The sequence below is a fragment of the Lissotriton helveticus genome, chromosome 1_1 (genome assembly GCF_964261635.1).
Source record: "Lissotriton helveticus chromosome 1_1, aLisHel1.1, whole genome shotgun sequence".
In the NCBI taxonomy this organism is placed as follows: domain Eukaryota; kingdom Metazoa; phylum Chordata; class Amphibia; order Caudata; family Salamandridae; genus Lissotriton; species Lissotriton helveticus.
This window is the reverse complement of record NC_136057.1, coordinates 1,249,030,285-1,249,050,690: the sequence shown is the minus strand read 5'-3', so window position 1 is coordinate 1,249,050,690 and position 20,406 is coordinate 1,249,030,285. Positions and strand designations below refer to the sequence as shown.

At 40.2% G+C, this 20,406-nt stretch overlaps 1 protein-coding gene across 1 annotated transcript in view; it reads left to right on the top strand.

Moving 5' to 3' along the window:
* LOC144822413 (lysosomal alpha-glucosidase-like) overlaps window positions 1-20,406 on the top strand; it is a 993,087-nt gene that overhangs the window by 13,499 nt on the left and 959,182 nt on the right. The window contains exon 2 of the mRNA XM_078679897.1: window positions 11,377-12,049. Within this exon, the coding sequence (XP_078536023.1) occupies window positions 11,377-12,049 (673 nt within the window). The remainder of the gene's footprint in view (window positions 1-11,376; window positions 12,050-20,406) is intronic.

The following is a 20,406-nucleotide window of genomic DNA, read 5'->3' as shown; positions in this document are numbered from 1 at the left end:
AAGTCTAAAGGAAGGAACACACTGGCCCTTACCTTCCCAAACCACTGGGAAAATGCATGGTGCTCTATAGCATCAGTCCATGCCTAAATACCTCCTTTAATAACTGAAATTCTTACTCTTGGCCTTCTTCCCAATTAAATGTCATCTTTTTCTTAGTAAAGCTGGTTATAGGCAGCCCAATCCTGGAAAATTACCTCACAAAATACTGATAAAAAGTGCCCCATTCTAAACATGTCTAAATCTGTTGCTGGGAATGCCACTCCTGTACTGTTTTTATCTTCTTCGGGTCAATCCGAAGGCCTTGGTCAGAAATAATAAAATTCGAAAATGTGTGACTATTTTTTTCAAAGACACACTTGTCCAATTTAGCTTAGACATAGCTGTTCTGCAGATGCTCTAAAACCCCCTTTGGGTGGTTTTAGGTGGATTCAATGTTGTTTGAAGGTATCTGAAAGCACCTGACTGTTGTCTAAGTAGATCATGATGGCTAGGTCTAGATTTATACAAAACACATAATTAATTCTCAAAATGCCCATATCTGGTATTATAAACCTTCTTCCACCCATCACCTCCTTTGATGTGAACCAGGTATAAGCTCCTTGTAACCCATTTTCTCGAAAATACTGCTGCGCTGTCACCTGAGCCAATAGAACAGATATCAATCAATCAATCAGGGTTGGTGAAGCGCAATTGCTCACCCAGGAGGGTCTCAAGAAGCTGGGGGGTAGGGAGGCAGCTCCATTGAGTTCTCTCCATTGAGGTGTCAGTTGGAGGGGAAATCTGCTCCTTACAATGATAAAAGTCAGATCTCTATAATCTATTCATATAGTATTTACTGTCTGGTAGGGATGAAAGCTATTGGGGCATAGCAAGGGAAACAGAGTGCCTAATAAAACCCTTCTGTAAATTATCATACAGACATTCTGTTAATATTGTGTCGCCTTTGGGTGTCAACACATATATTTGTACATGTGACATCTCTGCTTGTTGATTGAGGTGTATTCCTATGAGGGTATAATTGCTCTGCTCCACTCCTACTGAAAACATCACTACATTCTTTATGAACCCTAGGAAGAAGGGACTCTTCTTTTTTTGGCTTGGACTGCAATACAAGTTAAGGACTGTCTTAGTTACATCCCAGGTTGTGAACAACACTGTCACTAACAATTCTCTGATGACAATTGTAGTTACTCCTCTTTCCAATTTATGTATGGAATATATGTTCTAATCCATGAGGTGCACAATACTATTGGAAGTATAGGAGTAGCAATGACAGCAAAGGACAAGGATATCACATGTCCAGTCTCCAAGACCTTCTAATAAATCAATCAATCAAGGTTTGGTTAGCAAGACTACCCCCCCATTGAGGGTCTCAAGGCGCTGAGGGGGGGGGTCTTGAGGAGGTGGCTGCTGATCTGTCTGCATGCTGGGGTTCAGTCAAAGGGCCAGGTCTTGAGAGGTGTCTGGTGGGTATGTGGAATGAGAGGCGGTGGTTCAGATATTCTGGTCCTGAGTCATGGAGGGCTTTGTAGACGTGTGTGAGGAGCTTCTGCTGACTGAGATCTAGTGGAGTTCTCGCAGGTGTTTGATGATGTGGCTACAGTGGTGAATGTTGAGGACCAAGTCTGGCTGCGGCGTTTTGAATGTTCTGTAGTTTGCTGAGGAGTTTTTTGGGTGATGCCGGCATAGACTGCGTTGTCGTAGTGGAGTCTGCTGATGATGAATGCATGGGTGACCCTCTTTTACAGTTCAGTGGGGATCCATCTGAAAGTCTTTTGAAGGGACTTGTTCCCCCAAAATACTGCTATTGATATACTGTATGGCTTTGTCTTAGTTTTTCTCTGGAGTTTCAACTCTTGCTATGTGCAGGAATTGACATCAGTGCCCCAGAATCATCAGAGCATTGATAGTCTGTGGTCCCTGAAGTGTAGTTATCTGTATCAGTAGTGCTTAACTTGAGCTGATGGGTTCTGGTGTTCAGCACCGGCACTTAATTGACAACACTAGCACTTATGACAGTCTGCCACATGGCAGCACTGTTTGTCTAATTTAGTGATCAGCACAACAGTTTATTAATTCAATATGCAAATTATTGATACCTACTGCCCAATCCATTCTTAAAGCTTTGGGGGCCTGGAAGAGTCTCAGTTGTCACACTTGTAGGTGTGTGATAGCAATAATTGTGTTAGTACTGTCATTGGCAGCACTGGAAGGGGCTATGGGCAATGCAAGCTGCACTGACTTCTTGAAGAGGGCCCAGGCAGTTATCTTTTTAAGTACTGTGTACCAGTAGATGAACATTTGTTGTTGTAAAGCCATTAACCATTAAGTTCTCCCGATCCTTTAGGGATTTGCAAGTCACATGGGGTTTCTTTAATTTCCCTGCAAAGTGTCAGTATTTGTCACATTATAAAACCAGCCCCTCCTTCCTTCTCGTTTTTCTTTTTTTTAGGGAGAGCTTTGCTGACATAATGAGTTTGATTTCCTCTTTGCTTATTCACTATCCTTTCCGAATTAGCAGTCGCTGGTTTAGGGAGGGACACAGTTGTCTAAAGCCCTATTTCCTTTCAGTGTGCCAAGTTCTTTGTGAAGTTCCTATTTGGAGATTTGTCTATTAAGGCATCACACATAGTATGTCTATTGTCCACTAACACCAAAGCACCCTTTAAGTTTTTTAATACACCTTTATAGATGGCAGCTGTGGTGTATTCATCCATCCAATTAGTCTCAACGTTTAGTTGTTAGAAGGGACATACATAGACCAGAAATTCTTTCACACTCTATCACAATGTTAGTAATTCCCTGTGACTTACATCGACCACAATTTCTCATAATCCCATATATGCCATTTGCGTGATCTTACATCTATCAAAAACCTTTGAAGAGGTGTTGAAAATCCCTTAAAGTTTCTATTGAAATACCAACACTAACATACAAGTTTCCATGGCAAACCCAACCAACATAGTGCAATGACAGCTCTTTATTCAGGTGCTATTAAACTTTTTCCCTCTCAAATCCAATATGAGAGAACACAAGCCCATTCAAGACTGATATGAAGCATGCTTGCTTCTGTGAGTCATTTAAAATGAACTTAGGTGGCTCAATTCCTTGACCCAATGTTCCTTATTCAATTTATGTTTTGAAAAACTATAATTATAAAGGCTGTCCATGGACATTAACCTGGAAACCCAGCAGAAATTCCAAGATATCTAGTTTCTGACCAGGATCTTAAAATTTCATCAGGAGATCAAGAAACCTAGAGAAAGCTATGTGAGGACATTGGGAAATGCCTATCTCTTCCCATAAAAGGAATAACAAACGTAACATTCCTCTACCACTTGTAAAAGACTAAGATGAGCTACCCAAGTATCGAGTTCTGGGAGATGGGATCTTAGAGCCTAAAAGAAGTGATTTGAACCCCAAAAAGTAGCGTTCATTGATAGTGAGAACTCTTTTCACCTGCAGAGAATTTAACAGTTGTGTAGATCATTCTTTTCTATTGAGCTGTCATAAACATTTCATTTTTGAACCGTTGACTATGATTTACTGTAGGTAATATTGTTCCACCTTTTGATTAATTCACTATAGTTCACACTGTTTCCTTTATTCTTAACTAAGAGATGGTTCACTATTACATTCTAGTACAATCCGCATTTTGTAGATTAGATGACGATTTACTCACTTAATATAGACATTTAGTTTATTTGCCCTCTTACTGTATATCCTGTACATTTTTTCATTTTTTTTCATATTGTTTATTTTTACAGATATGTCCTTTAGTTATTAATCATTAGAGTAGACGTATTTTAAAATATTCAAATTAATATTGAAAATTTGAACTAAAACCCTTGCAATATAATTACCTAAGATACCTGGCAATGACTGATGAGCCAAAGTTTCTTGGTTGAATTGAAGTTTAACCTACCCACAGCATCTGCATGGCAATATATTCTGTTATCAGTTGTCCTGTGTACTGGGTGTCCTATGACAGGATATCCTACTTACTAATTGGCCTTCCTTGAGGAGGTAAGTCATGCGGGAAGGTGAAGTAAGAGCAGATAACCCAGGGAGGGTAGTGGGATACACTCCATAAACAGTAAACATCTGCAGTGGAAGGGGTAAGGACGATCATTGTAGGGGAATAGCGCAAGGCCAGTGCGAGGGGCATGCACAAGATTGCTTTGGTGAGAGGTGGTAATGCTCTTAAGCTGACATTGTGGGCTGTGGTAGCTGCTCTTGTGGTGGAGTTGAGTTGGTGGTACTCAAAAGAGAAGAGTGTAGGCTTTGAAGGTACTTGATATGGCATGGGCTCTGGGCAAGGGATGAAGCACCCGAGTGACATCAATCCACCCACTACATGTTGCTGATTTAGTAAGAGGCGCTAAAGCTGCTCCTCTTTTTTTTCTCCTAAAGTTTGAGATTGTTGCACTTCCTGAAGCTTAACAAGGGCCTTTGGCCTTTTTTAGAGTTTGAAGTATGGCACACTCCTCCACAAACGTGGCAACTACCCTGTCCGTCATAATATAAGTCCCGTAGGCTACAATGGACCATCGTGCGCAGGATATCTCCTATATTTTTGAATCCTGTCAGTCAATCTCTAAATAAAACTCCAAGTTTTAGAACAGCTCCGATTTTGGGAGTCTTCATCTTAGCAACTTCACGCACATCTATTATGTATCTATTTAGGATCAGTAAGGATTGCTGAGGTACAGTCTAATGGGGCTCGTAGCCAATAAGCGTGTTGGAGACAAAAAAATTTGCAGTGCGTAATTTGAGCTGCTGGATGCCTGTGGGGTCTACAGGGCACTCATTTTTGGGGACCAGCACTTATTTTTCGTAGTCTGATATTGACCGCAAGCAAGAGAGGTAAAAATAAACAAAGGGTAAAGAAGAAGAAAGAGAAATGCGGTTAGATCACCACAAAGGTAGAAAGTAGAACCTGCAAGAGATGGATAAAGGGCCAGGAATGTCTGGTAGAGGATTACAGAGGTCTGATGTGAATTCAACATGATAGGGCCTTGATATTCTGTTCACTAAGTATTAATTGTAACACTGGAGCAGAGGTTTGGGCACCAGCACTCATTCGTTTACAAATGAAGCACTGGCGTCTTTGTAATAATTAGCACTATTGTAGTGTCACAGTAGCACTCTGAAGAGGTTCATCTAAGGAACCTGCTCATGTGTTCCTGGAAGAAATGGAAATAATTTATTTGGAAATATTCATTTGAATTTCTTGAAGATAGATTGGAAGCAGTCTTTCAAAAAATATGAAATAAAGCAGCTCTTAAAATAGCAGAAAAACTCTTAATTTTCTCTGGAATGGCCCAGCTTTATGAAACAAAATATATAAATGCAGCTAACGTGTTTCAAATAGACATGTTATTGATCGAGGCCAACAAACATTTAGTCTGTCTTCTCCTCTCATTTTTATAGTGCTCCCCGGTCCTCACTAGCAAAGTTTTCATTGTGCCCTCGAAAAGCTTCTCAGTACCCATGGTATGACCGGGTTCATTCTCCACAATTTCTATGCATTCACGCACAGGAACTGCATACTTTATTCACTTTCAGACTTCAGTTACGTAGTCAGCAGGAGATTTATTTATTCATAATGTTGCTTAGGCACCTGTAAAATACAATTTTTGTACTTCTTTCTTAGTTCATAAGTCTACAGCATAGCTCTCGATTTCAGCCACGCAGTGGTTATACCACTGAAGCATGTGTTATAATGTGCACATCAGAATGTTGTTAGAACGTCCTCCATTAGGTATTTATCAACAAGTCCTACTGTGTGTTGCTGATCATCCAGCGCTCAGGTACTAAACAATTTCTAAAGACTGGACCCAGTTTCCATTACCCAACAAGCCCCTTTACGTTGGGTTAGTTGTAATTCTAAAGACTAACCCAAACTTACCATTTCCCCTATTTAGTACTCACTAATTTACCAAATATGGCAATTAGATCTTTGTAATCGGACAGGGTAGACAAATTAATAATCATAAGTACAAATATTATAATAAAGACAGACTCATTTGTAAATGTATAATATTTATCTAAATAAAATAATATGAATGAAATCTCAGTACATACAAGAAATACAGATTCAATCATGGATCGTCACTAGGCAAACAACATTAGAAGAGAAAATGACAAATTCATAATCAATGACAGTATAGTGAGCAGTGGATAGATGAAGAGACAAAAGTTTCAGAGAGAAAATATATTTGCAAAAGATTATGCAAACTTACATATCAGGCTAATACTATCCCAATTAGGAAACACTGTCACCTGGCCGGGGCAACAGCATAGGCCCTTCAAGTAGATTTGAAAAGGCAAAGATTAAGTTCAGGAACACAAGAAGAACAGCAACCCGATGACGAAGGTCACATTCAGGCTCTCTCTTCTCCTGCTTGCACTTCATATTTGTTTTGTTGTTGTTGTTCAAATCGGTTTTATTGAGCAAGAAAAGGGAAAAAGAAAAATAAGGAACAAACAATAATACATACATACATAATTCCATTACGCAATAAAATAAAATATGCGTCCACATAGCACGGAGAGATCAGATGACATATCAATGGCTGAATTAGGTAAATTGTGGATTGACATTGAGATCACATTGTTGTACATATTAGAAGCTGCCTTAAAACAGAACATAATTCTCTAATATAAAGACTATAGCAGCTAAAACATCATCATAAGAAACAATAAGTCGAGCATACGTGGACTAAAGAAAGAAAACAATGCCATTGAACCAACGCTAGCCAGAGAACATGACCGTCAACTACTTGATCTGCTACTTACACTAGCGTGCAAAGTTGTCCAGTGCAAATGGAAGAGTGCCGCAGAGGTTTCGTTCAAAATGTGGAAGGAGTGGGTGTCATGCATTAGAGGGGTTGACAACACTGCCCTGCACTCTTCCCCATGGCGTGTATCTAACAAAAAATTGTGGAACGCTCTTGACGCTTCCTCTTTCCCGTTTGATCCTCCTTAGGAAGATGCTTATACAGTATGTGTGTTTTACAAATCCCCCTATACTGGAATTAAGACACACGGGTACTATTGCAACTTACTAAAAGTAGAATAAACTGGTAGGTGTGGTATTAGGCAACAGGTATAGAATTATCTTGTAACAGTGTATGCACTTCATATTTTAAAACCATTTTCTCAGATTTTCTTCACCGTTTTAACCCTTAACCCGACATGCAGAACGAAACCCCATGCTTTGTATGCTATAAGAATGAAACACATACCCTTTATTACTTTACGAAAATGTTTTCTCTACGCACCAATCCAATGCTGCATCCATTCCCGCGCAACCCATGTTAGATGAATTGTTTATAAAAATATCACATATTTGAATGTGTAGTATACATTTAGATGATTTATTTTTAACCTGTCTTTAATAAAATAAGATGTTACAGAACATTAACAAATAATAAAGTCATCACCAAATCAATATCCCTGTTAGTCATTCCAAAGTGAGAACTGGAAAGCTTCCCAAATGTTGCTCTGTTCTCAGTAAAAGTCCCTTACCTACCTCAAATGAGAGTCCAACATTTGTATTTCTCAAAAAAGGCATTTGTCTTTGAGCCAACCTAGAAAATACCTCCGGGTCCAGAAGCACACCTGCATTTCTTGCCTGCTCAGCCAGTTATTTATGTTAATGGGTCCAAGGTGGCCAACATCTTGTTCTTGCATGATGACGAAGCTCTCTCCAAATCCCTTTAGGGACCCTTAACTCCTCTGCTGATAAATGAGATGATTTTAGTGTTCATAGATGAGGTGATGGCCACTGTATCTGTAATAACTGGTCTAGGGCATTTGGCCCTCATTTTAAACCAAGTGGTTCTGCTAATGGAACTTTTGATTTTGGACTTCATGTAATCATCCACAAATGGAAGTGGAAACCTCTTAGCAGAATGAAGGTGCTGTTACAATCCCGGGTAAAACAAGGAGTTGCCATCTTCCACCAAAATTACTGTTTGAGGCTGGTCAACAGAGTTAATATTTTGTAGAGAGATTAGTGGCATCATCATCACCAAATGTGATGCAGTGCACGCAACAAAATTTGTTTTATTTATTTATATGTTTACTTACCTGTTAAACTCCGTAATCCATACATGACTACCCCCACCCTGCCCCTCCCCCTCCCCACGTCACCGCCCGGCAGGTACTCCCACCACCGGCTGCGGCTGTTATCCAACATAGTCTGGGCACTTTTCCGGAGCAGGATATTGCAGGATATTGACAGATTGGAGCTCCAATAGAAGCATCTAATTGGCCATCTTGCTAGGCCACGCCCCAGACAAGATGCCTGTAATAGCATTTGCCACTAAGTTACCAATATCGACAGCCACATTTTTAAAGGAGGACAAATCTCCCTTTTTTTTTTATTGAGTTGGTCTTGAAATTATCCCAAAATCACACAGGGTTTTCTTGCATACTCTTGAATACCTCATCCTCCCTTTTTCCTTATAAATGATGCTACCGTGCTCATTGTTCTTATTCCTAGCACCAAAATATTCACACATTGGGAATTGAACGCCCATAAACTGTAACTTTACAATAAATGATAAGCAGCAATTATTTATGAGTATAAACATAACAAGTATAATTGTTCAGATTTGCTTTTGATAACAATAGGTAAAACACTTTACATATTTCTTTCACTCATAATAATCCTTTTGAAAACCCAGAAAGCAGGGTTTCCGTGCACTGATTTTCAACATGCCAGGGATGTAAGGAAATGTCAGTCTAAATATCGAAACTCTTTGTAATTGAACAAACCTCAGAGCCAGCTGATACTCATTAAATACCTGTGATACTCAACTAAGCAAGTGCTTACTGTTGAAAGACTCATTCTGTGCAACATAGTATTAGACAGTAAATTGTTCAGCTGCAGAACACTTAACCACAAGGTCCATTACCAAGCGTTCAGCCACATGTGGCTCCGGCTTCAAAACTACCACAGGGAATTAGAATTACTCAAACAAACAAAGATGAGTTCAGACACTTTACGCTTCTCGCAACATAACTGTATATGCCTGCAAATGCAATCTAAACAAATTTACAACAGCCATATGTTCAAAGTATGCCCAATTTCAAACAAAATAGTACATAGGTCTAATATCTACTTAACTTAAGCAGCAGGAAAAGAGTATGTACTTTATGTACTGCCCTATTTATAGTGTTTGGTATTTTTGTACTTTGTTGTCATTTCCTGCCCAGAGGAGTATGATTTTGAGAAATGTAGTGTACTTTAAAAGTTCTACTTAATAAACACCAGGATTAGAGACTGCAAATTATGAGCCTTCCGATTTGTAATACATTTTAGCAGTGAAAACATGAATAACCTTGTCATCCAGAAGGACTCATTTCTGTGTGATACAATATAGCAGTACGCAAATTAGTCACTCAGCAGATATAATTACACCAGTAACTCTATGCAGTGATAACTAATGCTCATAAGAAACTTCTACTCCCTCATTGACAATGGCTAAAAACGCACACAGATATGGATTAGTAGGATCTAACAAAACTGAAAACTGTATAGTAATTTCTCAATTTACTCTCTCATTAGCCCTTTTATAAGCAAATGATTCTGCATGTGTGCAGTGGGTGAGATATAGCACTTCCTGTTACTTTGGAATTGAGAGGTAATCCATGGTGTGCAGTCCTTTTGGTGTAGAATGAACAACAAGCTTTAAGATGCAACCCAACTGTTTGCCAGATCTGCGCTGCTGAGCTCCTAAAACTGTTATGCTACTTTGTTTTTGGCAACACTTGCATAGTGCCTTAATAGCAATAAGTAAAACAGTAATTTGGTTATTTGTCCATTCCATTAGTTACCATATCACAGCAGCGCCCAATTGAGATTATTGTTCTGGATGCTGTTTCTGGGTAGAGGAATTCTCGAGGAAGGAATGAGTGTAGGACAATTGTGCACAGTCCTGTAATCTGATTTTTTGTTATGTAATTGATAGTATGTTTTAATTGTTTTGTCACCCTAAGATTGTGGGTTCTGTTCACAAAAAATGTAGTAAATCTGCATAGACAGATTTACTTCTACATGCATGTGCAGATGTACTACTTTTTGGAAATTATCAATTCCTTTTGGAATCAGCATGGAAGGCTGATCCTGGCTCAGATTTCCATGTGGATTGCATTTGGAAGCATGTCATTTCAAACGTTTTATTCCAATAACTTGATATAAAATTGTTTGTGGTGGAGAACTATGCACAGTGTGAATCGATTACCTTGTGAGAATGTATTTTTACAAAATACAATTTGCTCTGGGGAGAAGATGTTATTCCTCATCAATAAAACGCTTCTTGTGCATTTTCCCAAATATGGGGGTGACACATTCTGCTTCACACACTGGAAGGAGAATGATGCCAGCCCTGTGCTGAAATAAATCTCCTACCATGTCAAGGACGAGAATGAGTGGGATCATAGTCTGGGAATGTGACAAAGTCTATGGGGCCCATTATAATGTCGGGCCGATTGCCCCCGCCAGGCTGGCGGTAGCCACCGCCAGCCTGGCGGGGACAATTCGCCCGACATCCGCATTTGTTTTCCCCCGCCATATTAGTATGGCGAGGGGGACCTCAGCGGACGAAAAGACCATCAGCCGCTTTACCGCCCCGGTCGCCTTGCGGCCGGGGCGGGAATGGAATAATATGGTGGTGGTGTCTATCAGACACCGCCAGCCATATTATGATTGTCAATTGTGGATGCCTTGAAAGGCATGCGGAGAATCCCTGCGGGGGCCCGTTGCGGGCCCCCAGGGACTCCGGGGGGTGGGGGATGCACATGGGGGGTACCTATGGTACCCCCCAGCAGTTCCATGCACAGCATGGCAGGCACCGCGCGGTGCCTGCCATGCTGTGCATGGAAGTGCACAGCATGCTTTCCTGCCATTGTGGCAGGGGGTGCTAAGTGCACCGACCTCCACAATGGTAGGAATGCGGGATGCGCCCGCCACTGTGGCGGGCGCATCCTAATGCTGCCGACGGGACCCCCGCCCATATGGCAGGCGGTCCCTACTACCGCAAGGATGGGCCCCTATGTCTGGGAGTGCTCCCAAACTTTCAAATCAAGTCACATCTTGAAACACCCACTTTTCTAAACCTTTCGTGGATTTACTAGAGCGGAGATCCTCGCACTCTTGGCAAAGATCTCAACACCTGTACATGTGCTTACATTAGACAGGAATCCCATTGTGAATTCGTGCCAGGAGAACAAAAGGTACATTTGCCCATAAGCCTAAGTTTAAAACCAAAAATGCCTTTCTGAATATGGCCCAAAGTGATTTTCATGTGCAATAAAAATATGGTAAAGAGATTCATTAATGCTGTTTGATCTTTCCTTGCATAGTTCTAACTCAGTGCCATCGATCAAGTACCTGCCCAACAGATATTCCAGAACCACTTCGCAAGGACTGCCACCCTGAACCTGGAGCTTCACCAGAAGGCTGTGCAGCAAGAGGATGCTTATGGTGTCCCGCCCACAGTCAAGGAACCCCATATTGTTTTCATGCTAACTCCACTGTAGGCGAATGCTACCGCATTCCAGACCACTCTAAAAAGGATTGCCACCCTGAACCAGGATCATCCGAAGATCACTGCCTTGCTAAGCACTGCTGCTGGGCCGCCTCCAGCACACCGGGGACTCCTTGGTGTTTCTTCGGCATCGATGCATGCTCTAGAATTCCTCCATCTAACCGAACTGATTGCCACCCTGAACCAGATGCCACCCCCTCATCCTGCAGGGAGCGTGGATGTTTGTGGTGTGAGACAAGTGAAAGAGAAACCCCTTTCTGCTTCCATGGCTCATATCAACACCCATCATCTTGCTCTGCTGATACCCCTCCTCAGGAACGCATTGACTGCCATCCTCAACCTGGTCCAACTCAAGAAAAATGTCGCGCAAAAGGCTGCACCTGGTGTTCAACAAACGTCCCCAGTGCGCCCTGGTGCTTCTATCCGGATGCTGGGAAGTATGAATATTCTATGAGTGAAGGGCCAACAAAGACACCTAAAGGATGGAGGTAACTATTATATTTCCTCTATTAATTTGAGGTTTTACATGACACTGTTGTGCTTTCTCATTCTGTTTTGGGTGGGAGCAAGGGCCTGAACAGTTATGATCGACGTGACGGTTCACTGCAAGAGCGGCCTATCTGAGTCAATTTTAGAAGCAAGAAACTTGCAGCATTAGTCAGTGCTGAATCGAGAAGTGGAGTGTATTGCTAAATGTGCTGGCTCGAGAAAGATGGGGTACGTCTAAATGTACAGGCCTGAGAACAAAAGGATGCACTGCTAAAATTGTTGTCTTAGGAAATCGGGGTTCACTGCTAAAATATGACTGGGGTGAAACAAGGAAACACTGCTAAATAGTACTTTGGAAACACAGATTGCTGCATCGAAAACAAATCCAGAAGCAGGGATTCACTGTAGCCACAGCTAAATGATGAGTCAGGGACTTTCTTGAATGGGAGAGTCAGTCAAAAACGGAAAGCTGCATCCGCGAAAAATGCTGGAATGAGGTTCGAGGTAATTGAGTTAATTTTTCAAAAATGGAACCCCGGTATTTGACAGTAAGGGGGTCATTAGGATGGCGGATTTCCCGCATACTCCGGGCCGGCGGAAGCCACCGCCGGCCCGGAGTATGCGGGAAATCCGCCGAGGAGGGCTGAAAGACCCACCGCCAAATCAGGATGGCTGGTGGGTCTCACAATCCGTCCGCCGCTTTTCCGCCGCGGTCGGAAGGCGACCACGGCGGAAAAGCACTAACATGGCTGGCGGTGTCTATCAGACACCGCCAGCCATATTAGGATGCAGGGAATGTAATGCTTTTCCGCGGCGGCTTTTCCGCCGTGGAAAAGCATACGGACAATCACTTTGGGGGCCCGTTGCGGGCCCCCTGGGTGAAGGTTGCATGGGGGGTGCACATGGGGGGTACCTATGGTACCCCCCTGCATTTGCGTGCACAAAGCGGCAGGCACCGCGCGGTGCCTGCCGCTTTGTGCATGCAAATGCACACCTTTCGTTTTTTGCATTGCGGCGGGTGCTGCTTCAAGCAGCATCCGCCGCAATGTAAAACATACAGGATGTGACCGCCAGGGTGGCGGTCACATCCTAATTGCTATGGAGGGACCGCCGCTGCCCATGCGGACGGTCCCTCCAACTCAGGGGTGGCGGACGGACGCAAGTCCGTCCGCCATCCTAATCGGCCCCTAAATGTGAGTATTTTCTTAAACAGGCAAACTGGTATTTGGGGTCAAAAAGCCTTTCTCAAAAAATATTTAAAATTTAGATTACAGTTATAATTTATGCTGAGTTTATGGGAATTATTGCTGATGTTTTTCTCCGTGGTCTACTTATCAGTGGCAGGAGTGAAAAATGGAAGCAACTATATTTTCAATTTTTTTTTTAATTGCCTTCTATTTTTATGACTTTCAACCGTTTTGAATAGACACTATCCTGGTAAAGATATTAAGTTGTATACACACTTTCAAGGCTTTCGTGGATAGAGTGAATCCCTAAAATACCTAGGAGAGTCAAGCTTGCTTGGCATGCTAGGAAAGTATTTGAACATTTTATGAATGGTATATCAAAACCTATGAATTATATTTACGTGTGTAAAGAATAGTCATCTTTAGTTTTAGGTATCTGTTTAATTAACCTATTTCATAATTTTATAAATGAGCTATAAAGTACAAATATTGCAAGCCGCTTAAAATTTAAATTCCAAAAATAATCTTCAGTGATTCACCATTCATACTTGGTTCAAACTTTGTGACCTGCAACGTGGTTCTGCTATGTAGTGCTCCATGTAAGAACTTGGGGGCATATTTACAATAAGTGGCGCATCCCTTATGCATGCGGCTCACCATGAGGCAAAAACAGCACAGATGCGTCACGCATCTGTGCTGTAAAAGTGGCGCATTGCTGGAGTTGTGTCGCAAGCGTGACGCAGCTCCAGCAAGGCTCTAGGGTGCCCTATCCTTCAAATGCTGCTTCAATCCTTACGACTGCTTCAAGCAGGTGCAGGGTTTTGACGCAGCATGGGCCCCAAAGTGACTGAGTGAAATCTTGTAGATTTCACTCAGCCATTTTCAGGAGGCGTTCCTGCGCCGGAACGCCCCCCCGCCCCCCTGCATAGCAACGCCTCCTTATGGCGCAGGGCTTTACAACGTGACACATCTCCCAGATGCGTCACGTTGTAAATACCCCACACCATGGCCTATCGCAACTGCGGCGTAAAAGAGGCGCAAGGGGCTTGTAAATCTGCCCCTTGATGTTTAACATAAAACAGAGCCTGTTCTATAATGAAACAAAACGTGACGTTTGTGTTTTAGTTGTCACTATGCCTTATCACGTTGGAAAACTGATGCATAAAACTGGGCACTGTGAAGCAGCGAAACGCCTCTCAGTACATGGGCTTTGACCCTTCAAACATGCTGAATAATTGGCTTACTCCAATTGGCATATCTGACGTTTAGGTAAGCAATTGGTTAGGTAGGTATCTAGGGACTGCACTGTGTTAGATGTCTCATGTTGGATGCAGTATGGCCTTGCTCAATCAACATGACAGGCCTTTAAAACATCAGGGAGGAGCTGCCATTTCAGTGCTGAATTGCAGTAGGCCAAAGATTCAGCAATCAAATGCCAGAATAAATCTTTTAGAAATGTTTACACATGACTCCTAACATTAACTAAGACAACTAAAAATGTACCTTAGAGTCTACAAGGCTGAGTGAGGTGTGTAATGTGTAGAAGTGAGACATTCTAAAAAGGTGATTTGTCTGTGTTGGAAAATAGCCCTTTCTGCAGGGTCACCTCCAAACGTTTGCCTTCCTCCTCCTACTTTTTGCTGAATTCATTTTTGTTGACCTTAGGGCTCTGAGCACATTACCACTGCTACCATGGCTAAAGTGCATGTGCTCTCTCCACTAAACATGATTATATTGGCACATTCTCAATTGGCAGGTTTAATTTACTTATACGTCCCTAGTAAAGTGCACTACATGTACTCAGGGCTTGTAAATGCAGTGCCACCCACTGAAGTAACCTTTAACCATGTTTCAGTCCTGCCATTGCTGAGCCTGTGTGTGCAGTTTACACTGCCATGTCGACCTGGCAAAATAAACACTTTATCTCTTCTACAGAATTTAAGATTTTGGAATCGATACAACACAGTTCATATTTACTTGGTATCATACAGGTATGCTTTACACATATATTCTCACCCGCATGTTAACCATTGGTTCGGTTCAGACATTTTTTTATTTTGCGTGTCACTGAAAACACTTTGTAAACACTCAAGTATAATCACGGTTCAATGCATTGTTTCACTTCGCACTAAGAGCACTCATTAATGCTCTCTTAATCTTGTGTTTCCTAAATTGTTCCGCTGCCGTGAATACATAGAACGACATATAATACCGAAACTCCTTCAGTCAGCTCAGTTATCTACACCATTTCTCGCAGTTTTCAGGAGCACTGTGATTCAGCGCATGTTTTCACCCTAATTACACAGCCACATTCTATGTAATTGTTACACCAGCACCAAATTATATATATGCTTGAGATAGTGAAACTTTATATCTTTGCTGGTATTTAACCGAAGGGTCTAAATGCTTGATCATTATCATCATTTGTTCTGAAGATATACAGTCCCCTGATGAAGGGTCCAAGACCCGAAATGCATAGGGATGATTGACATGGTAAGTTGAATATCCGAGATACCAAGAATTAATCAACATGAAGTATATGCATCTATGAGAATTATCATAATGATGTCATGAAGACGCAATAAAAAGTAATTCATTGACAAAAAGAAATAACGATTATTTGTGGATTTTATTTGAAATCAAGAAAGGTTATTATAATTATATCTGAGTGCAACAGGGGGACAGTAAGGGGCATATTACCAACAACTAGCGATAATTATCGCTATGTTGGTTTAGCGGCGATATTTTTATTGCCGAGCTGCGGCAATTTTTATCGCTTAGGAACCTTGCAATTATCAAGGTATATCTCCTAAGCGATAAAAATCCGCCGAAATGCATGAATATCGCTGAAAAGCCAGCGATATTCATGCATTACCGAGCTAATGCTCTTAGCCATGTTATCCACCTACCATTGGATAACATGGCTAAGAACTGCTCAGGGGCAGGTGTTAGCTTTTGGAGATATTCGCGCTTAGCGCAAATATCTCCAAAAGTTGGTAATAGGAGATAGCGATGTTAGCGACTGTTTCCAGTCGCTAACCTCTTGGCACGCCCACTTTGCATGTCATTAGTGATAAATATCACTGACATGCAAAGCGGGCCCAAGATGGTCGCTATCTCCTACTAGCTGTCGCTAACTGGTGTTAGCGACAGCTAGGTAATAGGGAGATAATTTTATCTCCGCTTTCTTGGCTTTTATAGCCAAAAAAGCGGAGATAAACCCCCTTGATAATATGCCCCTAAGTAACTTCTAACTTAGTGCTACATATAGAAAATAAACCCTTTGCCAGACCCAAACCTTCCATTTTTATTCATACAAATCACCCCTAAGTAGGTCTTGGATTACCCAGAGGGCAGTGTGCAATTTATCTAAAAGGCAGGACATGCACGTTTAAAGTTTACATGTCCTGGTAGTGCAAACTACTTAAATTAGTTTTTCACTACTGCAAGGCCTATCTCTTCCATAGCATAAGATTGGGATTACTTTATAAGTGTAATTCCCAATTGTGAAGAGATAGACTATTCGAGTTTGGTCTTCCCGGTCTCACAATTTTAAATCCAAACTTCTGTTGAAATCGGACTTTAAATTAAACTTCTGGAAATGGCATTTTAGAAAGTTGGCATTTTCTTGCTTGAGCCATTTGGTGCCTGCTACCTGTCTCTGATCACATGTCTAGGGTGGGTGACAGATGGCTTGTGTATTCCCCCTAGACATTCACACACAGCGGAATCTTAGGTGGGATTTTTTATTTTTTATTTAATTTTTTCCGGAGTTTTATATAGCACAAAGTTGACCCAACGGTATCGGGTATCAGAGTGCTTTACATAGCACTAGTTGCGTACCAGTTGTGTTACATGAGAACACATTCATTTTTGTTAGGCATGGGGAGAATAATTGATTTGCCCAGAATTACAGGATGTTCAGCGTCATTGCCGAGACTTGAACCGCCTAGCCGTTAGGCCAACTCCTCTCCCCAACTTGATGGGCCATCCTGACAGGATGGGAAGGGGAGCTGGACCCTGCCTCACTTACACCTGAATAGGCTGTATCCTGTCCCTAATCAAAAGGACTGCATACCCCCTTTTAGTTAGTCTGGAGCCAGGGCAGGAAGGGAGGACCTCTGTGCACTTCAAAGGCATGTCTTTGATGTTTTCCCCACTTCAAAGGCACAACTATGTATAAGTCCTGGACTTCTGACACCACCACATCAGTATACTTCTGGACCTGTGAAGACTCTGCCAGGAAGAAGGAAGGCGGTGTTGCTGAAAGGACTGCCACTCTGCTAGACTGCTGCTTTGCTGAACTCCTGCTTTGCTGGGCTGACCTGCTACTATACTGCCTTTCTGCCTGGACGAGAATGACTAGACTTGCATCACTTGAACCCAGAGTGACTCCAAGGGCTAGCTAGCTGGTCTCCTATCTTGAATCTATGACATAATATCGAAACACACATTATCGTAGTACAAAATTATCGACACAAAAATATCGACATCAAATATATCGTCATCCTATACTTATTTAATCACATACACAAATATCGAAATTAAAATATCGCAATACATAAACATCGATATCAATTATATCGACCCCATATATATCGCAATATTTAAATATCGATAATTAAAATTTATAACCAGTACGTTAAAAATATTGAGAGTAAAAATATCGACTACAATAATATCGTTATTTAAGCAATATCGAACAATTTTATTATTATTCTATAACACTTGTAAACATTAAAAAAATACTATTAGCACTACAATTCACATTTTACAACAATTTAAAAATACATAAATTTTCACATTTAAAAATAAATTATTTACACATGTATAAATTATTTATTTAACATATTATATAAAGGTATGTATACTCAACATTAATTAGCGTTTACCATATATGGTAATTAATTACACCAACAGTTTTTCAAAAATACAAACCAACGAATCAAAACAGTACAAACATAAACTCACCAATAGCTAACTAATTACTAAGTCCAAAACACTATATAAACAATTACATCCAACAAACAAATTACCTGAGAAAAGTAGAAGACAGAAAAGAATACTGTGGATACATTTGACGACGCCTACAAGAAAACTAAGATTCAACCTACCATTAAGAGGATTGAAAGTAAGTAACAAAATGTAACTTAATTAAAGTAACTGCTAAAATTACACATGTAGTAAAAAGGACAAATTACTCATACATATGTATTGTATATTATCTCCTACCACTACAGAAAACTTCACTACTAAAGAACAGAAAAAACTAAGAAGAAAACTACAAAACTACTAACAAAGTAATTTTTTTTTTCTCGAACAACATTAAATAATTTAAGCTTTAACCTTAAAACAGCAAACAGACCTGCTTCCAAAAAAATGTTAAAAAATATGGATTTTAATGAATATTATTTTTTTTTACAGATAAAGAAATCAAAGAAAATACAGGCCACAACTGAAAATTGAACACATTGCCTTACACCTACAACAGCATTAAAACTCTGCATAACAAGCAACTAATACAAAGTAAGTCAATTAAATGATGTGACAAACAGTAACTCCTAAAGACTAAAAAATTGCTAACATATAGTAATAATTTATGCATATATCCTTCTTTTTTTCTAGCACCACTACAACATCCACTAACAACAAATATCAAAGAACAGAATTCAACAAACAAAGATACAACTACCAAAGTAAGTATATCCAAACACTTTTCAAAAAGATAAAATAAGTAAAAGCTTTAACTTATAGCAAAACATGTAAAAGCTACCCAAAAAAATATAACTAAACAATTAACACAAATAAAAAAAATTTTCAAGGAAAGAAACACCAGAAAAGACAGACCACAAGGAAAAGAGTAAAGAACATCAAAATCACAGACTAAACTTCAACCAAAGGTAAGCATGCACAATATAAATATTTTTAATTCCCACTTAAAATACATATAACTATAACTATAATAACTATACCATATATTTCTAATAGATTTACAAAGGAGAAAATGACAGAAGGAGCTGAATTTGTTACCAGTCAAAAAGGGAAACTATTACTCTGCTACATGGGTTATACTTATACCCAAGAGAAACAATTTGGGATGAAAGTAAATTGGAAATGTTGCAAATATTACTCTAACAAATGTTATGGAAGAGCAACAACTAGAGAAGCAACTGTCCTTTACACCAGGGAACACAACCACCCTCCAAATATAACAGAAATAGAAGTCAGAACAGCATTAGAAAACATTAAAGAAGCTAGTACATGTTCCCAAAAACCTACAAGCCTAATTTTAAAAGAACAAATTCCACAAATCCCAAAAACTGCCACTACCCAAATGCCTAATATAATTTCTCTCAAAAGAACAATATCACGTACCAAAAAAGCAACTACTACTACCACTCCACCTCCTAAAACATATAGTGATATAAATTTAACTCATGACCAAACTATAACTTTAAACAAAATACCTTTTATAATTTACGACAATAAAAACAATGAGAAAAGAATAATAATCTTTGGTACTGCTATAAATTTAATAAAACTTCAACAATGCCAATTTTGGATGATGGACGGTACTTTTAACATCTGTCCCAGACCTTTCTACCAACTTTACACAATACATGGCTTATATCAAAACTGTAACATACCTCTACTATATGCACTGCTTCCAAATAAAACTAATTCAACATATATGGATTTATTAAACATTATCAAACAAAAAACAAATGACTATTCCCCTGAAAAAATTATACTTGATTTTGAACAAGCAATGCTCTCAGCTATTTTAAAAATACACCCCCATACCTGTATCCAAGGCTGCTATTATCATTTTAATCAGTGTCTTTGGAGGTATTTACAAAAAACTACTCTAAGCATAGAATATGCTACAAGCTCATCTTTTGCATATCAAATAAAAAAACTGATAGCACTCGCTTACGTCCCTGAAACAGATGTGGCCGAACACTACAACCTTTTAATAGACAGCCAATTTTACAAAAAAAATGAAGCAAAGTTAACTCCTCTCTTAGACTACTTTGAGGACACTTGGATAGGTAGACTCCATAGATCTGGCCACAGGAGAAATCCTAAATTCTTAATACCCTGGTGGAATGTTTACAGAAGCACCTTAAATGGAGAATCTAAAACAAACAACGCAGTTGAAGGTTGGC